Source organism: Ruditapes philippinarum, unplaced genomic scaffold (genome assembly GCF_026571515.1).
Source record: "Ruditapes philippinarum isolate M1 unplaced genomic scaffold, ASM2657151v2 ctg129_1_1_1_1, whole genome shotgun sequence".
NCBI lineage: Eukaryota > Metazoa > Mollusca > Bivalvia > Venerida > Veneridae > Ruditapes > Ruditapes philippinarum.
Window position 1 is genome coordinate 107,211 of NW_026854747.1, and position 23,000 is coordinate 130,210.

The 23,000-nt window shown below is 31.3% G+C and overlaps 1 protein-coding gene across 1 annotated transcript in view; it reads right to left on the reverse strand.

Annotated features, from left to right (window-relative positions):
• Positions 1–23,000, reverse strand: part of LOC132740917 (xanthine dehydrogenase/oxidase-like) — a 61,020-nt gene that overhangs the window by 10,656 nt on the left and 27,364 nt on the right. Inside the window, 7 exon segments of the mRNA XM_060728979.1 lie at positions 16,061–16,189; positions 17,369–17,464; positions 18,698–18,779; positions 20,105–20,250; positions 20,801–20,992; positions 21,419–21,505; positions 22,215–22,302. Of these exon segments, the coding sequence (XP_060584962.1) occupies positions 16,061–16,189; positions 17,369–17,464; positions 18,698–18,779; positions 20,105–20,250; positions 20,801–20,992; positions 21,419–21,505; positions 22,215–22,302 (820 nt within the window).

A 23,000-nucleotide genomic window follows, 5' to 3' on the forward strand; every position in this document is an offset into this window, starting at 1 on the left:
ATTTGAATAGTACCAAATTTTTCTGTTTGCAGACGTATATTATTAGCAGCTTATAATATTTCTTTTTAAAAAATAATCACTATGATGATTTAATAGCCATTTATTTGCACAATTGCTATACACAAGTTCTGAGATCTTCCTTTCGCTCACTTTAAAAAATACGAAAGTGACATGTAAAATATTAAATATATAGAGTTTGATTTAAAATTTATAGTAAAACTGCAGTTCGCAGATGTATATTATCTGAAATATATAAAAAAAAAATTTTTAAATAATCATTTTGATGTTTTAATTGCCATTTTTTTGCATAATTTCTATACACAAGTTCCAAGATCTTCCTTTCGCTCACAGTAAAGAAATGGAAAGTGACTTGTAAAATATGAAATAAAGCATTGAATTGAAAGTTATACTAATATTGCATTTATCAGGTGTATATTATCAGAAATTAATATTATTCATTTTCAAAAATAATCATTAAGATGATTTTTACCCCATTTTTTCTACATAATTTCTATATATACAAGCTCAGCAATCTTCCTTTTGCTCACATAGAAAATACAAAAGTGACTTCTAAAATATCAAATATAGTGTTTAATTGAAATATAGTGTTGAATATCAAATTATTAATTTTTGATAATATACGTTTACAAACTGCAATTTAAGTACATTTTCAATTCAAACTCTATATTTGATATTTTACAAGTCACTTATGTATTTTTCAATGTAAGCGAAATGAAGATCGCTGATATTGTATATAGAAATTATGCACAAAAAATGGGGTATAAAACTATATATCATCAAAATGATTAATTAAGAAAATAAATAATATTAATTTCTTATAATACACAAACTGCAAATTTAGTACATTTTCAATTTAAACTCTATATTTAATACTTTCATATTTTTCTATGCAAGAGAAAGGAAGATCGCTGAACTTGTATATAGAAATTAGGCCAATAAATGGCGATTCAATCATGATTATGGTTATTTATTATACTATATACCATATATTTAGTTGCTAATAATAAACGTCTACAAACAGCAATTTTACTGTAAAATTCTATTAAAACAGTACAATTCAACTTCTAAAAGCCACTTTCACTCACTTTCATCAAAAATCTCACTTTCGTATTTTAGGTAAACCCATTAGACAATATGAAGAACTGACCTTTTTTCTGACAAGGGGAACAACTCTGTAGAACACCAGTAATTTGTAACTTTTTGTTTTGTTTTGGTTTTATGACTGACTAATGGGTCCACATTACCGCTCACAAAAAAGTGGTATACAACTGTAGATGTTGCTTATATAATTCAAAACAAATACTGCATGAACATGTGTAGGGTCCTAAGCTGCATGTACAATTGTTCAAATCATATCAGAAGTAAAAATATTCATCAGAATATTGAACACAGGGCCATAATTACACTTGAATGCTAACTTTATAACCATTGATAGAAATAGTTACAGATTCTTCAATGCAGAAAGTAGTTCTCATACGTTGTTATCCATAATCAAATATTTGATTTCAAACACTACTTTGAAGACTGATGCTTGTTTTTAGAATTACTTCCCTCGGAAATCATTGTGATCAGGGAATGTGGACCTCAGGGCTTGGCCAAGGTTGAATCCAGGGACATAACTTATACAACTTTTGGAGCAGCACTAGACAATGCTAAATCACCATGTTTTGTTATATCCTACATAAGTGTAGATAAACAAGCAATTTTATTCAATAGATTTCTCCTTTTGTATGATAGAAATCATTTGATTGAAACTATGAAAATGAATTTGGTATTATTACTTATAATTACACAAAGAACATAAAATGTCAACTAGAATGGTCTATATACATTTTATTAAATGACATCCTATTGAAATAATTATAATGACATTATAGTATAATAATGACATGTGTAACTTCATCTGATCATTCATTTAAAGTATGTTACTCAGAAATACAAAACTTATTGCCAAGTTATCAAGTACATTGAAACTGATTTATCAGGATTGAATATAATCAAAATATCAATGCTGATATTATTTGGCACTGTTCTTATGCCTATTTTGAGATATACATGTACATGTATATGTATTAATAAAGATACAATAATGTTCATAGAATCGCTTCACTAATACCATTAAATCTAAAACATTGAAGATTCATGTACATGTAGTAAAATATTATTATAATTATTATAATAAATATTCAGTTGATGTACATATAAACAATCTACCACAGGTATATGGTTATGCCTAGTAATGTAGTGCTATATACTGATTGGTGGGGGGCTCTTAAATAATCAATGGTCAATTGTCACATACTCATTTATCAGTATATGTACAGTTTATAATACTGAAATCTGGTATGAAACATCAATGTAATCTATAAATACATAAATTAAAAATACAATTTTTTTCCATTTTCATAAATTAACAATTGATTTTAAAACCAACCTAAGGTTTAAACCTTGGCTAGTAAAATCAATATTTAAATGTCAAACAATTTTTTTCTACATTACAAAAGATATAGATATTACCCACTGGTAATGCTTAAACCTAAAACCTTAAAGTGTAATTCAAAAACATAAAACTAACTAAGATCAATAATACAAGGAACAAAATATCAAATACGGTAACAGATTTAGAACAGTGGATATGATTTAAAACGAAAGAAGACAATAGAAAATTTTGTGACTACACCTAAATCAAAATGGATGAATTTCAGTTTATTCAAGTTTGGACTGCTTTTGTTACATCTTTTGTTATATTTATAACTTTTTTTGCAACTCGATATCTTGGACGTAAAACAACACTTTCAAAAGATACCAAAACTGTTGCACCAACAACAAATTCAGCTCAAACTGAAACTATGAGGTTCACAGAACGTTTGACAAATTACGGAGCCAAGAAAGTAAACTTTAGAGAAAAATTTGATAAGTTTTGTGAAACTTGTGAGGCAACCATAGAAAATGAAGCTGTTGGATTTTGTCAAATGTGTGAAAAGTTTTTGTGTTTAAACTGTTGTAAACATCATGAGAAAATTCCACTGTCTGAAAGTCATGTGCTGATTGGAAAAGACAAATTCGCAAAAGTGGGAAATCAAAAGAAACTGTTTGAAAAAAAGTTTGTTACACTTCAAAATTATTGTTTTTTTCAATGTGATCCTAAATATTGTAAAAAGTACCCAAGTCTAAGTTGCACCTTTGACCACGACATTCAACCATTTGGTTTGACACACAATGTTGATGAATGGGGGAATTCAATAGGATGCTTCATGAAGAAGAAAGATTATAAACTAGTGTTGCAGTGGCAGGATAAGCTATCTGGACATACAAAAGCAAAGAATATATATGTATTACAATTCCATACACCTGCTGACATTTCTACATTCACAAGTTCTTCACAAATATTTCCTATACACTACTTCACCAGTCCTTATGAACAAAAGATATATTATTATAAAGACTATGGTGTTGTGAAATTCATTCATACCTTTGGTGAATGCTATGGAATAGCGGTTTTCGATGAAGGTCTTGCTATAACAATTTATATACCAACAAGCTACACACTACCTGAGTGGCAGGTACAGTTTATTACTTTCAAAGGTTATGTAAAAAAGCAAATATGTTTTGACAATGAAGGGGAACTATTGTTTAAAGAACCAAAATATCTCACATCCAACGATGCTGAAGACATTTTATTTGTATCAGACCAGGGAAATCATTTAGTTATTGCTTTGGATATCAAAGGATACATACTCTTCAAATACACCCATGAAACAATTAAAAACCCTCGTGGGTTAACCTGTGATGATGAAGGAAACATCTATGTTGCTAGTGAAGACAAAGTTATACAAATAGATCAGCATGGCACAAAATCTCGAGTCATTCTCAGCTCAAAAGAAAAAGAATTTAAAACATTACTTGATGTATGCTACAGTACATATGCAAGTGAACTTGGAGTTCTTAGTGAATCTGCAGAAGTGACTATTTTAAAACCCCTACCATGAATGAGATTTTCATTAAATTAAAATGCCATATCTTTTGAACTGAAAAATCTGATCTACCATTTATAAAGTGGTCGTCACTTTTGACAATGCTTGTGGGATTATCAAGTTTAAACTTGCAAACAAAGATTCAATAAACATATTTGAAAAAATACATTTTCAATATTTTTCCCCTACATTTTTCCTTTCTTCTGTCATTTCATCATAAGTTACCTTAGTCATATAGTGATATTTCAACAATAAGATATTTTCTTATTCTTAATTGTACATTCAAAGAGCTCACATCAAACTGCAACAATTTTGTATCCTTATTTTGAAAATTTACCTTAACTATAAAGGAATTTTTTTTCCAACCTAGTCTTTTGAATTTCCTTGTGAAATGTTTGTAAATGTTGTTTATGTACAATTTATTGAATAAATAAAGTTTAAACTAATGTTACAAATCAATATTAAATAAGTTGTTATTATGTAGATAAATCTGTCAACTAACCACGTAGCGTATTTTAATACACCTGTAAAATCAATTAATTCTTGTGAATGATAAATTTTTATTTGAATCGAGTTGACCTCCGGTTATATCAACTTATCTCGTTGGTCAGCGGTTATTTTTTAGACTTCTGATTGGATTAATTTAAATTTGTGTTATTGAATTTGATAGGTTGTTTAAATACCTATATATAGGTTATTTTGTTCTTGCTTGCCATTCTGTTACTTATTTTGTAGTCGTGATCACGTTTCTAGTCTTTTTTTATTGATATTTCTGTCTTGGTTTTTCTCTTTAAAATCTTAAATGAAAAATAATTCTAGTTATTATGTCACTCATTGTTTATATGGAGAGTTTTGTCTGGCATGAAGCTTCACCTTTATGACTTAGCTTTTTCTACAATAATTGAAAGAGATTTTATTATAAGACAATATGAAGAACTGACCAAACAGAGGGATTTATTTTCTGACAAGGGGAACAACTCTGTAGAACACCAGAAATTTGCAGTTTTTTGTTTTGTTTTGTTTTGGTTTCAAGACTGACTAATGGGCCCACATTACCGCTCACAATAAAGTGGTAAACAACTATAGATGTTGCTTACATAATTCAAAACAAATAATTCATGAACATGTGTAGGGTCCTAAGCTACATGTACACTTGTTCAAATCATATCAGAAGTGCAAGTAATCATCAGAATAGTGAACACAGGGCCATAATTACCCTAGAATGCTCACTTTATAACCATTGACAGAAATAGTTACAGATTCTTCAATGCAGAAAGTAGGTCTCATACGTTGTTATCCATAATCAAATATTTGATTTCAAACACTACTTTGAAGACTGATGCTCGTTTTAAAAATTAGTTCCCTCGAAAATCATTGTGATCATGGAATGTGGACCTCAGGGCTTGGCCAAGGTTGATTCCAGGGACATAACTTATACAACTTTTGGAGGACAATGCTGGACAATGCTAAATCACCATTGTATTGTTATATCCTATATAAGTGTATATAAACTAGCAATTTTATTGAATTGATTTCTCCTTTTGTATGATAGAAATCATTTGATTGAAACTATGAAAATGAATTTGGTATTATTACTTATAATTACACAAAGCACATAATATGTCAACTAGAATGGTCTATACACATTTTATTAAATGACATCCTATTGAGATACTTATAATGGCATTATATTATTATAACAATGTGTAAATGTTATTTGATCCTTTATTTACAGTATATTACTATGAATTACAAAACTTATGCCAAAGTTATCAAGTACATTAAAACTTATTAATCAGGATTGAATTATAATCAAAATATTAAGGCTGATATATTAAGCATTGTCATTATGCCTAATTTGGGATGTACATGTATATATATTAATAAAGATTGAACAATAATGTTCATAGAATCTCTTCACTAATATCCTAAAATCTAAAACATTGAAAATTCATATACATGTAGTAAAATATTATTATAATAGATATTCAGTTGATGTACATATAAACAATCTACCATAGGTATATGGTTATGCCTAGTAATGTAGTGCTATATAAGGATTGGTGTGTGTGTGTGGGGGGGGGGGGGCTCCTAAAGCCATTATGGCTGCTTGCATTCTAACGATTAATATAATCATTGGTCAAATGTCATATACTCATTTATCAGTACATGACTGTACAGTTAATAATACTGAAATTTGGTATGAAAAATCAATGTTATCTATATATACATAAATTAAGAATACAACTTTTCCATTTTTATAAAAATACAGTTGACCTTAAAACCAGCTTGGCTAGTAAAATCAATATTTAAATGTCAAACAATTTTTTCTACATTACAAAAGAAATAGATATTAACCACTGGTAATGCTTAAATCTAAAACCTTGAAGCATAAAACTAACTAAGATCAATAATACAAGGAACAAAATATCAAATAACAGATTTGAAAGAGTGGATATGATTTAAAATCAAGGAAGACAATATAAAATTTTGTGACTACACCTAAATCAATATGGATGAAATTCAGTTTATTCAAGTTTGGACTGCTTTTATTACATCTTTTGTTATATTTATAACTTTTTTTGCAACTCGATATCTTGGACGTAAAACAACACTTTCAAAAGATACCCAAACTGTAAAATTAACAACAAACTCTGCTCAAACTGAAACCATGAGGTTTACAGAACGCTTGACAAATTATGGAGACAAGAAAGTAAACTTTAGAGAAAAATTTGATAAGTTTTGTGAAACTTGTGAGGCAACCATAGAAAATGAAGCTGTTGGATTTTGTCAAATGTGTGAAAAGTTTATGTGTTTAAAGTGTTGTAAACATCATGAGAAAATTCCAGTATCTGAAAGTCATGTGTTGATTGGAAAAGACAAATTCACAAAAGTGAGAATCCAAAAGAAATTGTTTGAAAAAAAGTTTGTTACACTTCAAAATTATCGTTTTTATCAATGTGAATCTGAATATTGTAGAAAGTACCCAAGACCAAGTTGTACCCGTGACCACGACATTCAACCATTTTGTTTGACACCCAATGTTGACGAAAGGGGGGTTTCAATAGGATGCTTCATGAAGAAAAAGGAGAAAAAGAAAGATTATAAACTAATGTTGCAGTGGCAGAATAATATATCTGGATATGAAAAAGAAATATGTATACTGTCAAAAGACTATACACCTGACGACAATACCATAAGTTCTACTGCATACTACTTCACCATTCCTTATGAACAAAAGATATGTAAATATGCAATTGACAATGCTGATGTGGAATTCATTCATACCTGTGGTAAATGCTATGGAATAGCGGTTTTCGATGAAGGTCTTGCTACAACAATTAATATAGCAACAAGCTATTCAATACCTGAGTGGCAAGTACAGTTTATCACTTTCAAAGGTTATGTAAAAAAACAAATATGTTTTGACAATGAAGGTGAACCACTGTTTAAAGAACCAAAATATCTCACATCCAACAATGCTAAGGACATTTTATTTGTGTCAGACCAGGAAAATCATTCAGTTATCGCTTTGGATGTCAAAGGATATATACTCTTTAAATACACCCATGAAACAATTCAAAACCCTCGTGGGTTAACCTGCGACGATGAAGGAAATATCTATGTTGCTAGTGAAGACAAAGTTGTACAAATAGATCAGCATGGCACGAAATCTCAAGTCATTCTCAGTTCAAAAGAAAAACAATTTAAAACATTAATTGATGTCTGTTACAATACATATGCAAGTGAACTTGGAGTTCTTAGTGAATCTGCTGAGGTGACTATTTTAAAACCCCTACCTTGAATGAGATTTTCATTAAATTAAAATGCCATTTCTTTTGAACTGAAAAATCTGATCTACCATTTAGAAAGTGATCGTCACTTTTGACAATGCTTGTGGAATTGTCAAGTTTAAACTTGCAAACAAAGATTCAATAAACATATTTGAAAAATACATTTTCAATATTTTTTCCCTACATTTTTCCTTTCTTCTGTCATTTCTCCATAAGTTACCTTAGTCATCTCTATCGTGATATTTCAACAATAAAATATTTTCTTATTCTTAATTGTACATTCAAAGAGCTCACATCTAAATGCAACAATTTTGTATCCTTATTTTGAAAATTTACCTTTACTGGAGAGGAATTTTTTTTCCAACCCAGTCTTTTGAATTTCCTTGTGAAATGTTTGTAAATGTTGTTTATGTACAATTTATTAAATAAACTAGAAATGTGTTGTCACACCAGGGATTCCCCCGCATGCAGCCAAAATTTCAAATGTTATAATATTAAGTTCCAAATTTGTTTGCACAAATTATTTTTTTCATTTTAAGTTCAAAGCCCTTAAAACTATTCAATGTTAACACAAACCATTTTTATACAAAGTTCAAGGCACTGAAACTATTCAGTGTTAACCTTTTGTAAATTGCATATTGCATATTTGTAGCCAAAATAATGGCTACATACATTTCCACAAAAGTATGAGTGCTGAAACTGAAAATTCAATTTTTTTCCAACATTCAAGAAAGATAACTTTGTCCAAAATCATTGAACCACGACCAAATTCAAACTTGAACTGCTTATTCCTAAGATGTATCTATATGTCAAATTTGAGTTGAATGTGTACAACCATTGGGGAGATAATGAACGGAAACTTAAAATTTCTGATTTTTTTTCAAAGTTCAAGAGGGATAACTCTGTCAGCTATCATCAAACCATGACCAAATTCGAAATTGACCAATGCATTCTTATGACATATCCATATCTTTAATTTGAGTTGAATATGTACAACTGTTGGGGAGATAATGAATGGGAACTGAAAATTTCATTTTTTTTTTCAAAGTTAAAGGGTCATAACTCTGCCAAAAATCATCGAACCATGACAAAATTCGAACTTGACCTGCGCATTTCTTTGACATATCCATATGTCAAATTTGAGTTGAATGTGTTATACCCTAGAGGAGATAATGAATGGAAACTGAAAATTTCATATTATTTTCAAAGTGAAAGGGACATAACTCTGCCAAAAATCATCATACCATGACCTTATTCGAACTTGACCTGTATTTTCTCATGACATATCCATATGTCAAATTTGAGTTGAATGTGTGCAACGGTTACTTAGATAATGAACGGAAACTGATGATGACTGAATGACAGAATGACAGAAGGACGGACGGACGGAACAGGGTAACAGTATATGCCCCAGCCAATTTATGGCGGGGGCATAATAATGTTTAAACTAATGTTACAAATAAATATTTAATTACAAACAAATACGTGTAGTTGTTATTATGTAGATTATTCTGTTAACTGACCTATTCTAGTTATAATGTCAGTGTTTATATGGAGAATTTTGTTTGGCATGTAGCTTCACCTTTATGACTTAGCTTTTTCTACACTTATTGAAATAGATTTTATTATTAGACAATATGAAGAACTGAACAAACAGAGTGAATTTGTTTCTGACAAGGGGAACAACTCTGTAGAGCACCAGGAATTTGTAGCTTTTTGTTTTGTTTTGGTTTTATGACTGACTAACAGGCCCACATTAACACTCACAAAAAAGTGGTATAGAACTTTAAATGTTGCTTACATAATTCAAAACAAATACTGCATGAACATGTGTAAGGTCCTAAGCTACATGCACAATGGTTCAAATCATATCAGAAGTACAAGTAATCATCAGAATAGTGAACACAGGGCCATAATTACCCTAGAATGCTCACTTTTATAACCATTGCTAGAAAGTCATAGATTCTTCAATGCAGAAAGTAGGTCTCATTCATTGTTATCCATAATCAAAACTTATTTCAAACACTACTTTGAAGACTGATGCTCGTTTTTAGAATTAGTTCCCTTGGAAATCATTGTGATCAGGGAATGTGGACCTCAGGGCTTGGCCAAGGTTGATTCCAGGGACATAACTTATACAACTTTTGGAGCAGCACTAGACAATGCTAAATCACCATGTATTGTTATATCCTATATAAGTATATAAACAAGCAATTTTATTGAATTGATTTCTCCTTTTATATGATAGAAATCATTTGATTGAAACTATGAAATTGAATTTGGTATTATTACTTATAATTACACAAAGCACATAATGTGTCAACTAGAATGGTCTATATACATTTTATTAAATGACATCCCATTGAAATAATTATGACATTATTATGACATGTGTTATTTCATTTGATCATTCATTTAAAGTATGTTACTAAGAATTACAAAATTTATTGCCAAGTTATCAAGTACATTCAAACTGATTAATCAGGATTGAATATAATCAAAATATTAAGGCTGATATATTAAGCATTGTCATTCTGCCTTTTTTGGGATGTACATGTATATGTATTAATAAAGATACAATAATGTTCATAGAATCGCTTCACTAATATCCTAAAATCTAAAACATTGAAGATTCATATACATGTAGTAAAATATTATTATAATTATTATAATAATATTCAGTTGATGTACATATAAACAATCTACCACAGGTGTATGGTCATGCCTAGTAATGTAGAGCTATATATGGATTGGTGGGGGGGGGCTCTTAAAGCCATTATGGCTGCTTGCATTCTAAAGGATTAATATAATCAATGGTCTATTGTCACATACTCATTTAAGACAGTATATATACAGTTTATAATACTGAAAACTGGTATGAAAAATCAATGTTATCTATAAATACATAAATTAAGAATACAACTTTTTCCATTTTCATAAAAAAACAGTTGATCTTAAAACCAACCTAAGGTTTAAACCTTGGCTAGTAAAATCAATATTTAATGTCAAACAATTTTCTCCACATTCCAAAAGAAATAGATATTACCTACTGGCAGAGATCTGCCAAGAATTTGAAAGTACTGGGCCCTGGGCCCACTTGGTCTGAAAATGATGGGCCATTTTTACCAAAGTATGGGCCTTGGGAAAATAAGTAAACATTGACCAAAATAACTGTTAAAAAGTTTGTAGATACATGTAATTGAATTTCCCTGGTAATAAAACTTAAATCATATTTTATGACAAGTGGTTCACTTATAATTCAGTACTTTACCAATAATTAAAAATTATGCCTACATGGTAACTTTCTAACTAATATTAATTGCAGGCAAAAATGAAAATATTTTTTTAATGGCTGCTCAAAAATTTGATATGCAAATTTATTCACATAATTGCTGGTTCTTACTTGTAATGTCTTATATTGTGCATTATCCATTTAATTGTTCCTACTTTGCACAAAATGTCCCTTACCAATGTATATTGACGAATTTTATTGCCCCTTGTATGCCTCTGTGTAGACAGCATACATCAAAGACATTTGCCGACAGACCTTTTGATCATGAAAAAAGTCATGCACAATGTTTCTCTGATTGGTTAATCACCCTGTCAAACATTCTGATGACGAAATATACATCTTTTTTTACACTTCATCAGCCAAAACTTGCGTGAACTTGAGTGACCTTAGGGTTGATCAAGTTGAACACCTGTCAGATTATACTGTAACTTACAGCATTTCTTAAAATAGCAACACTTTTTTTTCAGTTACCGATAATCATTTCAAATATTAAGTAGTTGTATAATTTGTTTGTTTGTTTTATTGGATTAAATTTACGGTAGTAGAAATGAGTATCTGTGTGGGAATGGGATTATGAGAAGAAATGCGGTAAGTAGATAACATGGACAAAAGCTATAGGGGAATGGATAAACTAAAGAATATGCGTAATTACAGGAGCATGGGTAACATGTTGCTGTTGGTACCAGTTTTGACTGGATGACTAAATAACCCAGCAGACAGTTTTGTTTTCTTATAAGTCTGGCACAGATTTTAGATGCGCCAATGGCCCTTTGCTGCCGATTTTCCTGCGCCATTCTAATTTTTTTAGCGCCAATGGCGCAAAATCGCGTCCTCGGCAGATCTCTGCCTACTGGTAATGCTTAAACCTAAAACCTTGAAGTGTAATTCAAAAACATAAAACTATCAAAGATCAATAATACAAGGAACAAAATAACAAATAACAGATTTGAAAGAGTGGATATGATTTCAAATCAAGGAAGACAATATAAAATTTTGTGACTACACCTAAATCAAAATGGATGAAATTCAGTTTATTCAAGTTTGGACTGCTTTTTTAGCATCTTTTGTTATATTTGTAACCTGGTTTGCACCTCGATATCTTGGACGTAAAACAACACTTTCAAAAGATACCCAAACTGTTAAACCAACAACAAATTCTGCTCAAACTGAAACTATGAGGTTTACAGAACGCTTGACAAATTACGGAGACAAGAAAGTAAACTTTAGAGAAAAATTTGATAAGTTTTGTGAAATTTGTGAGGCAACCATAGAAAATGAAGCTGTTGGATTTTGTCAAATGTGTGAAAAGTTTTTGTGTTTAAACTGTTGTCAACATCATGAGAAAATTCCACTATCTGAAAGTCATGTGTTGACAGGAAAAGACGAATTCTCAAAAGTGAGAAACAAAAAGAAACTGTTTGAAAAAAAGTTTGTTACACTTCAAAATTATCGTTTTTATGAATGTAATGCTAAAGAATGTAGTCTAAGAAATTACTCATGTCGAAGATGCACCTTTGACCACGTTATTCAACCATTTTGTTTGACACACAATGCTGCTGAATGGAGGAATTCAATAGGATGCTTCATGACGAGAATCAATAAAGGTTGCAACCTAGTGTTGCAGTGGCAGGATAAGCTGTCTGGACATACAGAAAAAAAATATATACCACTATCAAAAGACTGTACACCTGCTGATATTTCTATGTTCAAAAGTTCTTCACAGATATTTTCTACATACTACTTCACCATTCCTAATGAACAAAAGATATGTAAATATACAGACAATGCTGATGTGGAATTCATTCATACCTGTGGTAAATGCTATGGAATAGCAGTTTTCGATGAAGGTCTTGCTATAACAATTAATATACCAACAAGCTATTCACTACCTGAGTGGCAAGTACAGTTTATCACTTTCAAAGGTTATTTAAAAAAGCAAATTTGTTTTGACAATGACGGCGAACCACTGTTTAAAGAACCAAAATATCTCACAGCCAACAATGCTCAAGACATTTTATTTCTTTCAGACCAGGGAAATCATTCAGTTATTGCTTTGGATGTCAAAGGATATATTCTCTTTAAATACACACATGAAACAATTCAAAACCCTCGTGGGTTAACCTGCGACGATGAAGGAAATATCTATGTTGCTAGTGGTGACAAACTTCTACAAATAGATCAGCATGGCACAAAATCTCGAGTCATTCTCATCTCAAAAGAAAAACAATTAAAAAAATTAATTGATGTATGCTACAGTACATATGCAAGTGAACTTGGAGTTCTTAGTGAATCTGCTGAGGTGACTATTTTAAAACCCCTACCATGAATGAGATTTTCATTAAATTAAAATGCCATATCTTTTGAACTGAAAAATCTGATCTACCATTTAGAAAGTGATCGTCACTTTTGATAATGCTTGTGGAATGGTCATAAGTTTAAACTTGCAAACAAAGATTCAATAAACATATTTAAATAAAATACATTTTCAATATTTTTTCCCCTACATTTTTCCTTTCTTCTGTCATTTCTCCATAAGTTACCTTAGTCATCTCTACATGTATAGTGATATTTCAACAATAAAATATTTTCTTATTCTTATACATTCAAAGACCTCACATCTAACTGCAACAATTTTGTATCCTTATTTTGAAAATTTACCTTTACTGATGAGGAATGTTTTTTCAACCCAGTCTTTTGAATTTCCTTGTGAAATGTTTGTAAATGTTGTTTATGTACAATTTATTGAAAAAATAAAGTTTAAACTAATGTTACAACTAAATATTAAATAAGTTGTTATTGTGTAGATAATTCTATTAACTGACCTATTCTAGTTATAATGTCACTCATTGTTTATATGGAGAATTTTGTTTGGCATTTAACTTAACCTTTATGACTTAGCTTTTTTACACTTATTGAAATACATTTTATTATTAGACAATAATGAAGAACTGACCAAACAGAGTAAATTTTTTTCTAACAAGGGGAACAACTTTGTAGAACACTAATAATTTGTAACTTTTTGTTTTGTTTTGGTTTCATGACTGACTAATGGGCCCACATTCCTCTCACAAAAAAGTAGTATACAACTGTAGATGTTGCTTACATAATTCAAAACAAATACTGCATGAACATGTGTAGGGTCCTAAAGCTACATGTACAATTGTTCAAATCATATCAGAAGTAAAAATATTCATCAGAATAGGGAACACATGGCCATAATTACCCTAGAATGCTCATCATTGCTAGAAAGTCATATATTCTTCAATGCAAAAGTAGGTCTCATTGGTTGTTATCCATAATCTTATCTTGATTTCAAACAACTATTTGAAGACCGATGCTCGTTTTTAGAATTAGCTCCCTTGGAAATCATTGTGATCATAGAATGGGGACCTCAGGGCTTGGCCAAGGTTGATTCCAAGGACAAAACTTATACAACTTTTGGAGCAGCACTAGACAATGCTAAATCACCATGTATTCCTATATAAGTGTATATAAACAAGCAATTTCATTGAATTGATTTCACCTTTTTTATGATAGAAATCATATGAATGAAACTATGAAAATGAATTAAGTATTATTACTTATTACACAAAACACATAATATGTCAACTAGAATGGTCCATATACATTTTATTAAATGACATCTTATTGAGATCATTATAATGGCATTATAACATTATTATAACATTGTGTAAATGTCATTTCATCATCCATTAAAAGTACATGTATGTTAGAAAATTGAAAATTTATGCCCAAGTAATCAAGTATGTTAAAATTGATTAATCATGATTGGCTATATTGGCTATAAGCAATGTATTTTGTTTTATGCTTAATAAAATTCGTATTCGTATTCGATTGAATATAATCAAAATATAAAAACTAATACATGTATATTTGGCATTGCTATAATGCCCATTGTGAGATATACTGTACAAGTGGATATTTCCACATGTTGAAGAGTTAGCAAATTTAAAATTCCAGACATTTCACATGAGGAAATATTAGCCAATTGTGCAAGGGTACACATAGAATTAAATGACAGGTTGGTTGATATTTACGCTAGAGGAAATTTTAGTGATTTTCCTTAATTTGCCAATATTTCTGCTTCACTAACTTAACCACTTATACAGTACATGTATAAATAAAGACTGGAGAATAATATGTTTTACTAATATCATAAAATTTAAAACATTGAAGTTCCATATACAATTAGTAAAAAATCCACTTTGAAACACATTTGTTCTTGACTGTGTCATACAAATGGTGAATCTTATAATATAGAGATAACTTTGCTGTATTTGTTTATACCAGGATATGGCTTTCGATTGACAATTTGCTTTACAAATCCATCCTAAAATAATAATGGGCCATAATTCATACACCCATGAATGAGAATGGCATTTGAAATACAAAGTGCCATATTCAATATAAAGATTCAAGTTAGTTTTGATAAAAAGAAACCTAATTAAGCAGTTAGTTCTTGAAATATGAAGACCCAAGAGTCATGAACCTTGTTATATGTATGAATGGTGTTAAAGGAACAATAATTTTAAGTCTGAATAACAAATTTTAAGCAAATGTTTTGTTTATTACGTGGGGAGGATAAGTATTACCAGTACATTAAAGGTGCTAGGGTCATAGACTTTTTCATATATTATGTAAAGGATGATAAGAAACATGTGTAGTTAAAGCTCATAGTAAATTTTATAAGAAATTACAGTAAAATATACATTATGGCACAAAAACTTTAATCAGAAATCTGAATGTAGAAATGAGTAGAATAGCTTTGAATACATGTTATATAGTAGATGTAAGTAAGTAAGTAAAAGCTTTATTTATGGAAGCTATACACTTGGTTTCCCAATCTTCCATGTGGGCCTCAAAAGTAAAGATGTAACATACTAACAAATAATTTACAGTCATATTGTAAGAGTAGAGGTAAAGATGTAACATATTAACAGATAATTATAAAAACTTACAACAACTGCCATGCCATTGAGATCAGAACTACAGCTAGCGGCTGTTGCTGATGTATTAGGTACTGTATTAGTTCCCACCTCACTTATGTGTATCTTTGAAATAGGAATCTTGAGAGCTCGACTTGCAACCTAATTCAAATAAAAAAGGTAAGTTAATTTTTTGAATTCTAGCAGCAATCACAACTTATCTTGCCACCAGTATAGAGCCACATCAGCCAGCATATCTGAGGTGCTTTTCACTAACATACTTAACTAACTCGAGTTTGAAAAGTAACTTTTTGCGTTAGCAAAACTTACATATCTATTTTTGTTTCACTAAACTTTCTTAGCTACGCATTTGCGTAAGATTAAATGTAATGTTACGCTCACTTATTACTGGCGTAAATTGCCACACTGTTAACCATTTCACTGCCATAGGGACGGCTTATGCCGTCCCTGTTATTTTCGGCGTATTTGCCATATGGACGGCTTTAGCCGTTTCTATAATAATAATAGTAATAATAATAAATTAATAATAATAATAATAAAAATAATAATAAATATAAAGAAAATTATACCATCGACAATAATTATTATTATACTCACAGATTTGGAAACATATATAATTATTATAATACTAATAACAAATAATAATAATTATATAAATTAATAATATAGTAATTTCTTAGAAAACCCTCTGGCAAATAGGTGATCAATAAAACAATAACCCTCTGGCAGCGAAAGGGTTAAGTGAAACGCAACTAATATAAATTTACATTTTGTGTAAGTCCAAAGTTACGTAAAAAGATACGCAAAACTTACTGAATGTTCGTGAAACGCTCGCCTGTACTGTCTGACCAGGCTCTATTGTGCTTTTGTTTATTTTCTTTTTTACATACAATAACATCGTAATGATTTCAAAGTAATAAGATATACATTTTTACTTAATTTTTATTCCTTGATAAGTCAATAACACATATATCTATATTTGTATATACTAAAACTATATCTTCAGATGAATACATATTAAATTTTAGTTGAAAGATTTCTCGACCACTCCCCCCCCCCCCCCTCAAAAAAAAAATCTTCATCATTAAATTTCATTGAATCTTCATGCGAAATGAAAACACTTTTGATCAGCTGATAAAGTGCTGCTGGAAGTTTGTTTATCATATTGTATCAGGATATAGTATATCCCCATGTTGTATTGCCATGTACCTGGGAAGGAAATAAAGAGATCTTTACAAGATTTCAGCAATAACAGGATTATAACTTAAATTTTACCTTTTTGAAAACTGATAAACTGCAAATACTATGATAAAATCTAACCTGTATCATTTTCGTGTGAAGACCTTGCCCCATCTCTACACCACCATGTGTTAGTAATACTGATCCATCCTGGTATATATGTACCAATGCACCAGCCTATAAGTATTATACCAAAAAAACATTATTACAAAATATTACAATGAAATATGCATGTCTAAAATTTCAAAAGAGATGTTTGTGAACCATGTATGCCTCCCATGTATTAATTAATGAGACATGTTACATTGTGAAACATGTATGCTTTTATACATGTACCTACTAATATAGAGTCATGTTATATTGTAAATCATTTAAAGATCAGGACATGGTCACTGTGACCTTGTCCTAACTGTAATTGGCTGGTTACTGCAAAGATTTTCTTAATTTCTATAACTAAAACATATTTTATATGAAACATGAATTTGTTTTGATAAGGTCACTGAGGCCTTTGACTGTATGACTGACTAACCTTAAAATCTATTGGGGTCATCTACTAGTCATGACAAATCTCCACACAAAGTCTTAGGGCTGTTAGCTCAGTCTCAAGTTATTGGTTGGACTAACATTTATTGGTCAAGGCCACTGTGACCTTTGACCGACTACTTAAAATAAATAGGAATTATCAACTTGTGATGACCAACCTCCACACAAAGTCTTAGGATTGTTAGGCTATAGTATTATTAAGTTATTGGTGAGACAAGTGTGCTTTACAGATTGACCGACTGATTGATGGATTGGCAGGCGCAGTAAAAGCAATTAACCCCCTCTCTTTCAAAGGGGTCATCATTAAATAAAATTCAAATTAAGAAATTAATAGAATAGCTTGTTTTTATATCAGAGAAAACAGACTGACTGTTGTACCTTTCATGTTTTTAAAATTACTAGTTCTAAACCTCAGCCTAAAATAGTATGCAGCATAGCCATTTAGAAATAAAGTATAGCTTGTCTCTAAACTGAGGACATTAGTCAACAACTGTTATACACAAAATTTAAACACCACTGAGGTCCAAATGCTTAGAAACATAAATTTTCAAAATCATAAATGTAACGAATATCAAGTGAAGCAGTTAAAATGGAACAATCTGCAAAGGACAACAAAAAAATATACACAGAATTAAATGAGACATTTTAAACAACTTTTAGCCAGTTTTGAGCGAAACTCTTTTTATTTGCACTATAAAAATGATCATTCTAGAAAAAGGGAGAGAGGGACTGACCTGAAAATGTACTCACAAATAACTGGTCTAGACCTACATCAGTAGGTACAAAAATCTCGAAAAAATATTTGCAGTCCTGTCATGTCAATAAATCTCAGTGGAGTGCCTTTAATATGTCAGAAAAAAATTGTACCTGATTTAAGAACTGAGCAGTATAGGAAATTCCAAACTTTGTTGCCACCATTGTGATACCTCTTTTCTTCCAACGATTTTCACTGTGGATATAATAAATCAATCTTTTAGAATCAAATTTTCATAAAAGTTAACACAATAGACAAACTGATAACGGAAATTCTTATTGCTGGAAAATTCTAGAATTTTTTTAAAAAAACATAATGAAGCCTTTTGGGTTTTTTTTTTGTAATAACATTCTTTTTATGCTGCAAGGAAAACAATGTTGTGAAAAACTGAATATTTTAATAAAATAGATTAACCCATTACTTCATATACACGCCTTTTAACGCCTTTTTCACCCCCCCCCCTTTTTTGTTGTCTCAAATGATGAAAAAATGCCTTATTTAGGCCCCAAACACTTGTTTTTGTTTGAGAAATGTTGTTAAAAAAAGTGACCTCTTTTTCGGCGCGGCCCCCCAACCAAAAGATACATCAGGGGGTTGCCAGAAGGGGGATGTGCCCCCTTCTGTTTGGGGGGTTTGAAGGGGAGCGGAGTCCCCGCTCATCGCCAAGAAAATTTTGGACTTGTGAGAGGCTGTAAATGACCCCAGATTGATCATAAGGTAACGTGTAACCAACGCTGAAAAGCATTTGACTCTATCTCAATCCATTGAGAAGTTGCAGCAACTTGAAATCAATTTTGATGGAAAAAATCAACGCAAAATAGTGATTTTTGGCAATTTTGAGATGTCCCCTCGTTGCCATGGTAACAGAAAATTTAAGCCTGAGCATGTTGTTGCAAGGGCAATGGTCCAGTCAACATTTGTGCCAAGTTTGATTAGTGTTGAAGCAGTTTTTATAGTATTATAGCAATTTGAACTTGTAACGGGAGACTTTTCAATGAAAACAGCCATTTTTCACAAAATGCTCATGAAGTAATGGGTTAAGTTTAAAACTGAATGTTAATACTGACGGTCTGATGTCATGCTGTGTTACAATTGTATTGTTCTAAAGACACATTATGCCTCAGAAACAAACAAATATTTTACTTCTTTAGAAGGGGCAAACATGAATTTCATAATGTTGGAAAAATGGTTTCAGAGAAATGTTTAGTGCTCATTACCTAAAAATTTGTCATTAAAGTAGCAAAATGTAAACAAAGTTGTATTTTGACTTCCATACTATATACTAATTCACTATAACTGTACTTACAGTGATGAAAAAGTTGGTTCTGGTAATTGGCCAATGAATAACTTTTTGGATACTATAAAGTACAGCAAAATTAAAAAGCTTTGGAGAAATAAAAATAAAAGCATTTTTGAGGCATAATGGGTCTTTAAAGAAACAATTTAATTTGAAGTTTTCTTCTCTAAAATATTTATTCTATAAAATAAAGATGGAGCTCAATTCACAACGGTGAACTAACCTATTAAATATATCCACTTCCTTTTTACGTCTGAAATATTCACTCTGGGTCTTGCATTCGTTCCAACATTTCTGGATAGTACAGTTTACAAGTTCCTGCCCATAATGAGTTATGTCCCCTTCTTGATATAGATTTAGCTCCCTTATCTGAAGTATATGTCAAGGTCAATTAAATGAAATATGACTAATAAATAAGGTATTGTAAGTAAATCCAAGCAACATATCACATATTATTTTCTAAAATAATAATTCTTCATGCTTGTAAATTTGAAACAAGAACAGGTCAAATCTTTCTTATACTCAGGCTTGAAATTATACTTCCATTTTACATTTGAAATTAAATGAGATAAAAAAAGGTTACCCAACACAGTAAAATACTTGGATGAAGTTTACCTCGATCAAGTCTGACTTTGATGGTAGCAACTTCACAAGATACAGATGTTACAAGGAACTCTGCAAATATGGGTTTTTCCCATCTAATCCAAAGGTACAAACAAACTTTTACAGTTATGATGTAACAGTGAGCTACCGTTCACAAAAGAATGGTCAACATGTTGTGCTTATTGTAGATATTTTTACCAAATTATTACTGTAAAATGTTGTTTGTACCTCAGTACTTAAGATGGGTAGGACAATTACAGAGTTTCTGGAATATCTCTGTTATAAACAACAATCAGTATGACATTAATACTTCTACCTTTACAGATGATACCGCCAGGGTGTACGCTACATCTGTAAAACACTGTTCAACTACCATCATGCCCTGCGGTCCACCAAATCCTCTGAACGCTGTGTTGGATGGTATATTTGTCTTACATACATGGCCTGTTGTACGAACATTAGGAATCTTGTATGCATTGTCTATATGAAACATTGCACGCTGTGTTACCTATAACAGACATAATATAATTATGTTCAAAATTAAATGGATTATAAACTCATAATAATTTAAAAAGTTTGAGTTATGTATTTGAATAATTCCTAGAGGAATCGGAGAACAAGACTGGGACAGAAATACAATAAAATCCTTCCATTATCAAAGATAGAGATAACTACAACATTACTGGTGGTGGTACCAGTACAAGTTGCCTTCACTTTCGCAAGAAACTGAAACTTCTGTACATACCAGAGTAGAGGTACAGTCCAAATGACTATAGAAAAGATTTGATAATCTATGACAACCGAAGTGACCTGCACCTTCCCGGTTTCAAGCCTGGGTCATCAAATTCACAGTCCATTGCTCTACTTACTGAGCTTACCGGATGGTTTCCACAGAATCACGAACATTAGAATTGATATAATGTAGGATACTTACAGCCCATGATAGGTCCAGTGACATACCAGCATTACTATAAAGGTCAACCTCTAATGCTGTTATCTTTCCTCCATCCATAAATCCTATCTATAAATAGAGTAGGTTCAAAGATTAATCTATAAATAGAGTAGGTTCAAAGGTTTTTAACAATGCAAGAGCTATTTAATGGCAGAAAGGGGCGTCCATGGCCGAGTGGTTATTGTCGTTGACTTCAAACCACTTGCCCCTCACTGCTGTGGGTTCCAATCCCGACAGGGACTTTGGATTCTTTCATGTGAGGAAGCTATCCAGCTAGCTTACGGAACGTCAGTGGTTCTACTCAGGTGCCCGTTTGTGCCTGATATCATGCACGGAAAGGCACCTAAGGTCTTTCTCCACCTGTAAAGCTGGAACGTCGCCATATGACCTATACTGTGTCGGTGTGACGTAAAACCCAAACAAACAATAATGGCAGAAGGCATTCAAAAAATACTATTATTATGCAATTAAAGTAAAACCTTTCCTTATGCAGATATTTTATTTTGAAAAATACAGTAATAAAGTATTACAATGTAATACATTTATGTATTCTAAGCTCAGCAATGCATAATTTCTAATGTTTTTTTCTATGTACATGTATGCTACTGCCTTTCTAACATAGTTTTACAAAAAAGTTTACAAACATATCCATGTTAAATGGGCTCCAGCAATCAATATCTTTGTTAAAGCATATCATTTTATCATTTAAAAATAAGACTTCATTCATTAATAAAATATAAGGGTGTAATAAACACTCATAGATTAAGAGAAATGTTACTTTATATTTTGCATAGAAAGGATGTCTAGTCCCTGTCATCAACATATCCTCATCACGATCTAACATCACACGTACTGGACGTCCTAGTCTAAAAAATATATATTATATACCTATATCATCATAGCAATACTGTGAATTTTGAACAATGAAAAGGACCATGGCTTAGTGGTTAAGGTCTTGGCCTCTAAATCAAGGGATCAAGAGTATGCACAACTAGGCTTGGTAACAAACAATCCTGTGAAGTTTCACTGAAAAACCCCAGCAGTTTTGGTGATAAAGTGTGGACAAGCTTATTTTACTTGAAAATTGACCATTAAGGGGCCATTACTGTGCAAAAAAATATCATACAAAAAATCACGATACTATGTACAACTAAGCATGGTGACAAAAAATCCTGTGAAGTTTTACTGTAATCCCCTCAGCGGTTTTTGAGATGAAGCGCAGTCAAGATTACCAGATGGACAGACAGACAGGACTGATGGACAGTGCAATTACTATATGCTACCCTTTGTGGGCATATAGATGAAGAAGTTTAACAAGATTCCTATGTTTGTTTGTTTGTTTGTTTCATTTTACACCTTTTTTCAACAGTATTTCAGTCATATAGGCGAGTAGTTTCCTAACCATCGTTCCTGGAGAGTTACACCAGTACTAGACTACCTTCCTCCGCGCTAAACTACCAAAGCATCTCCCGGGGATCAAACCCACGCCAGAGAGGTAACTGGATTAGAAGTCATTGACTCTAACCCCTCAACCACGGAGGCGGACAAGATTCCTATGTACATA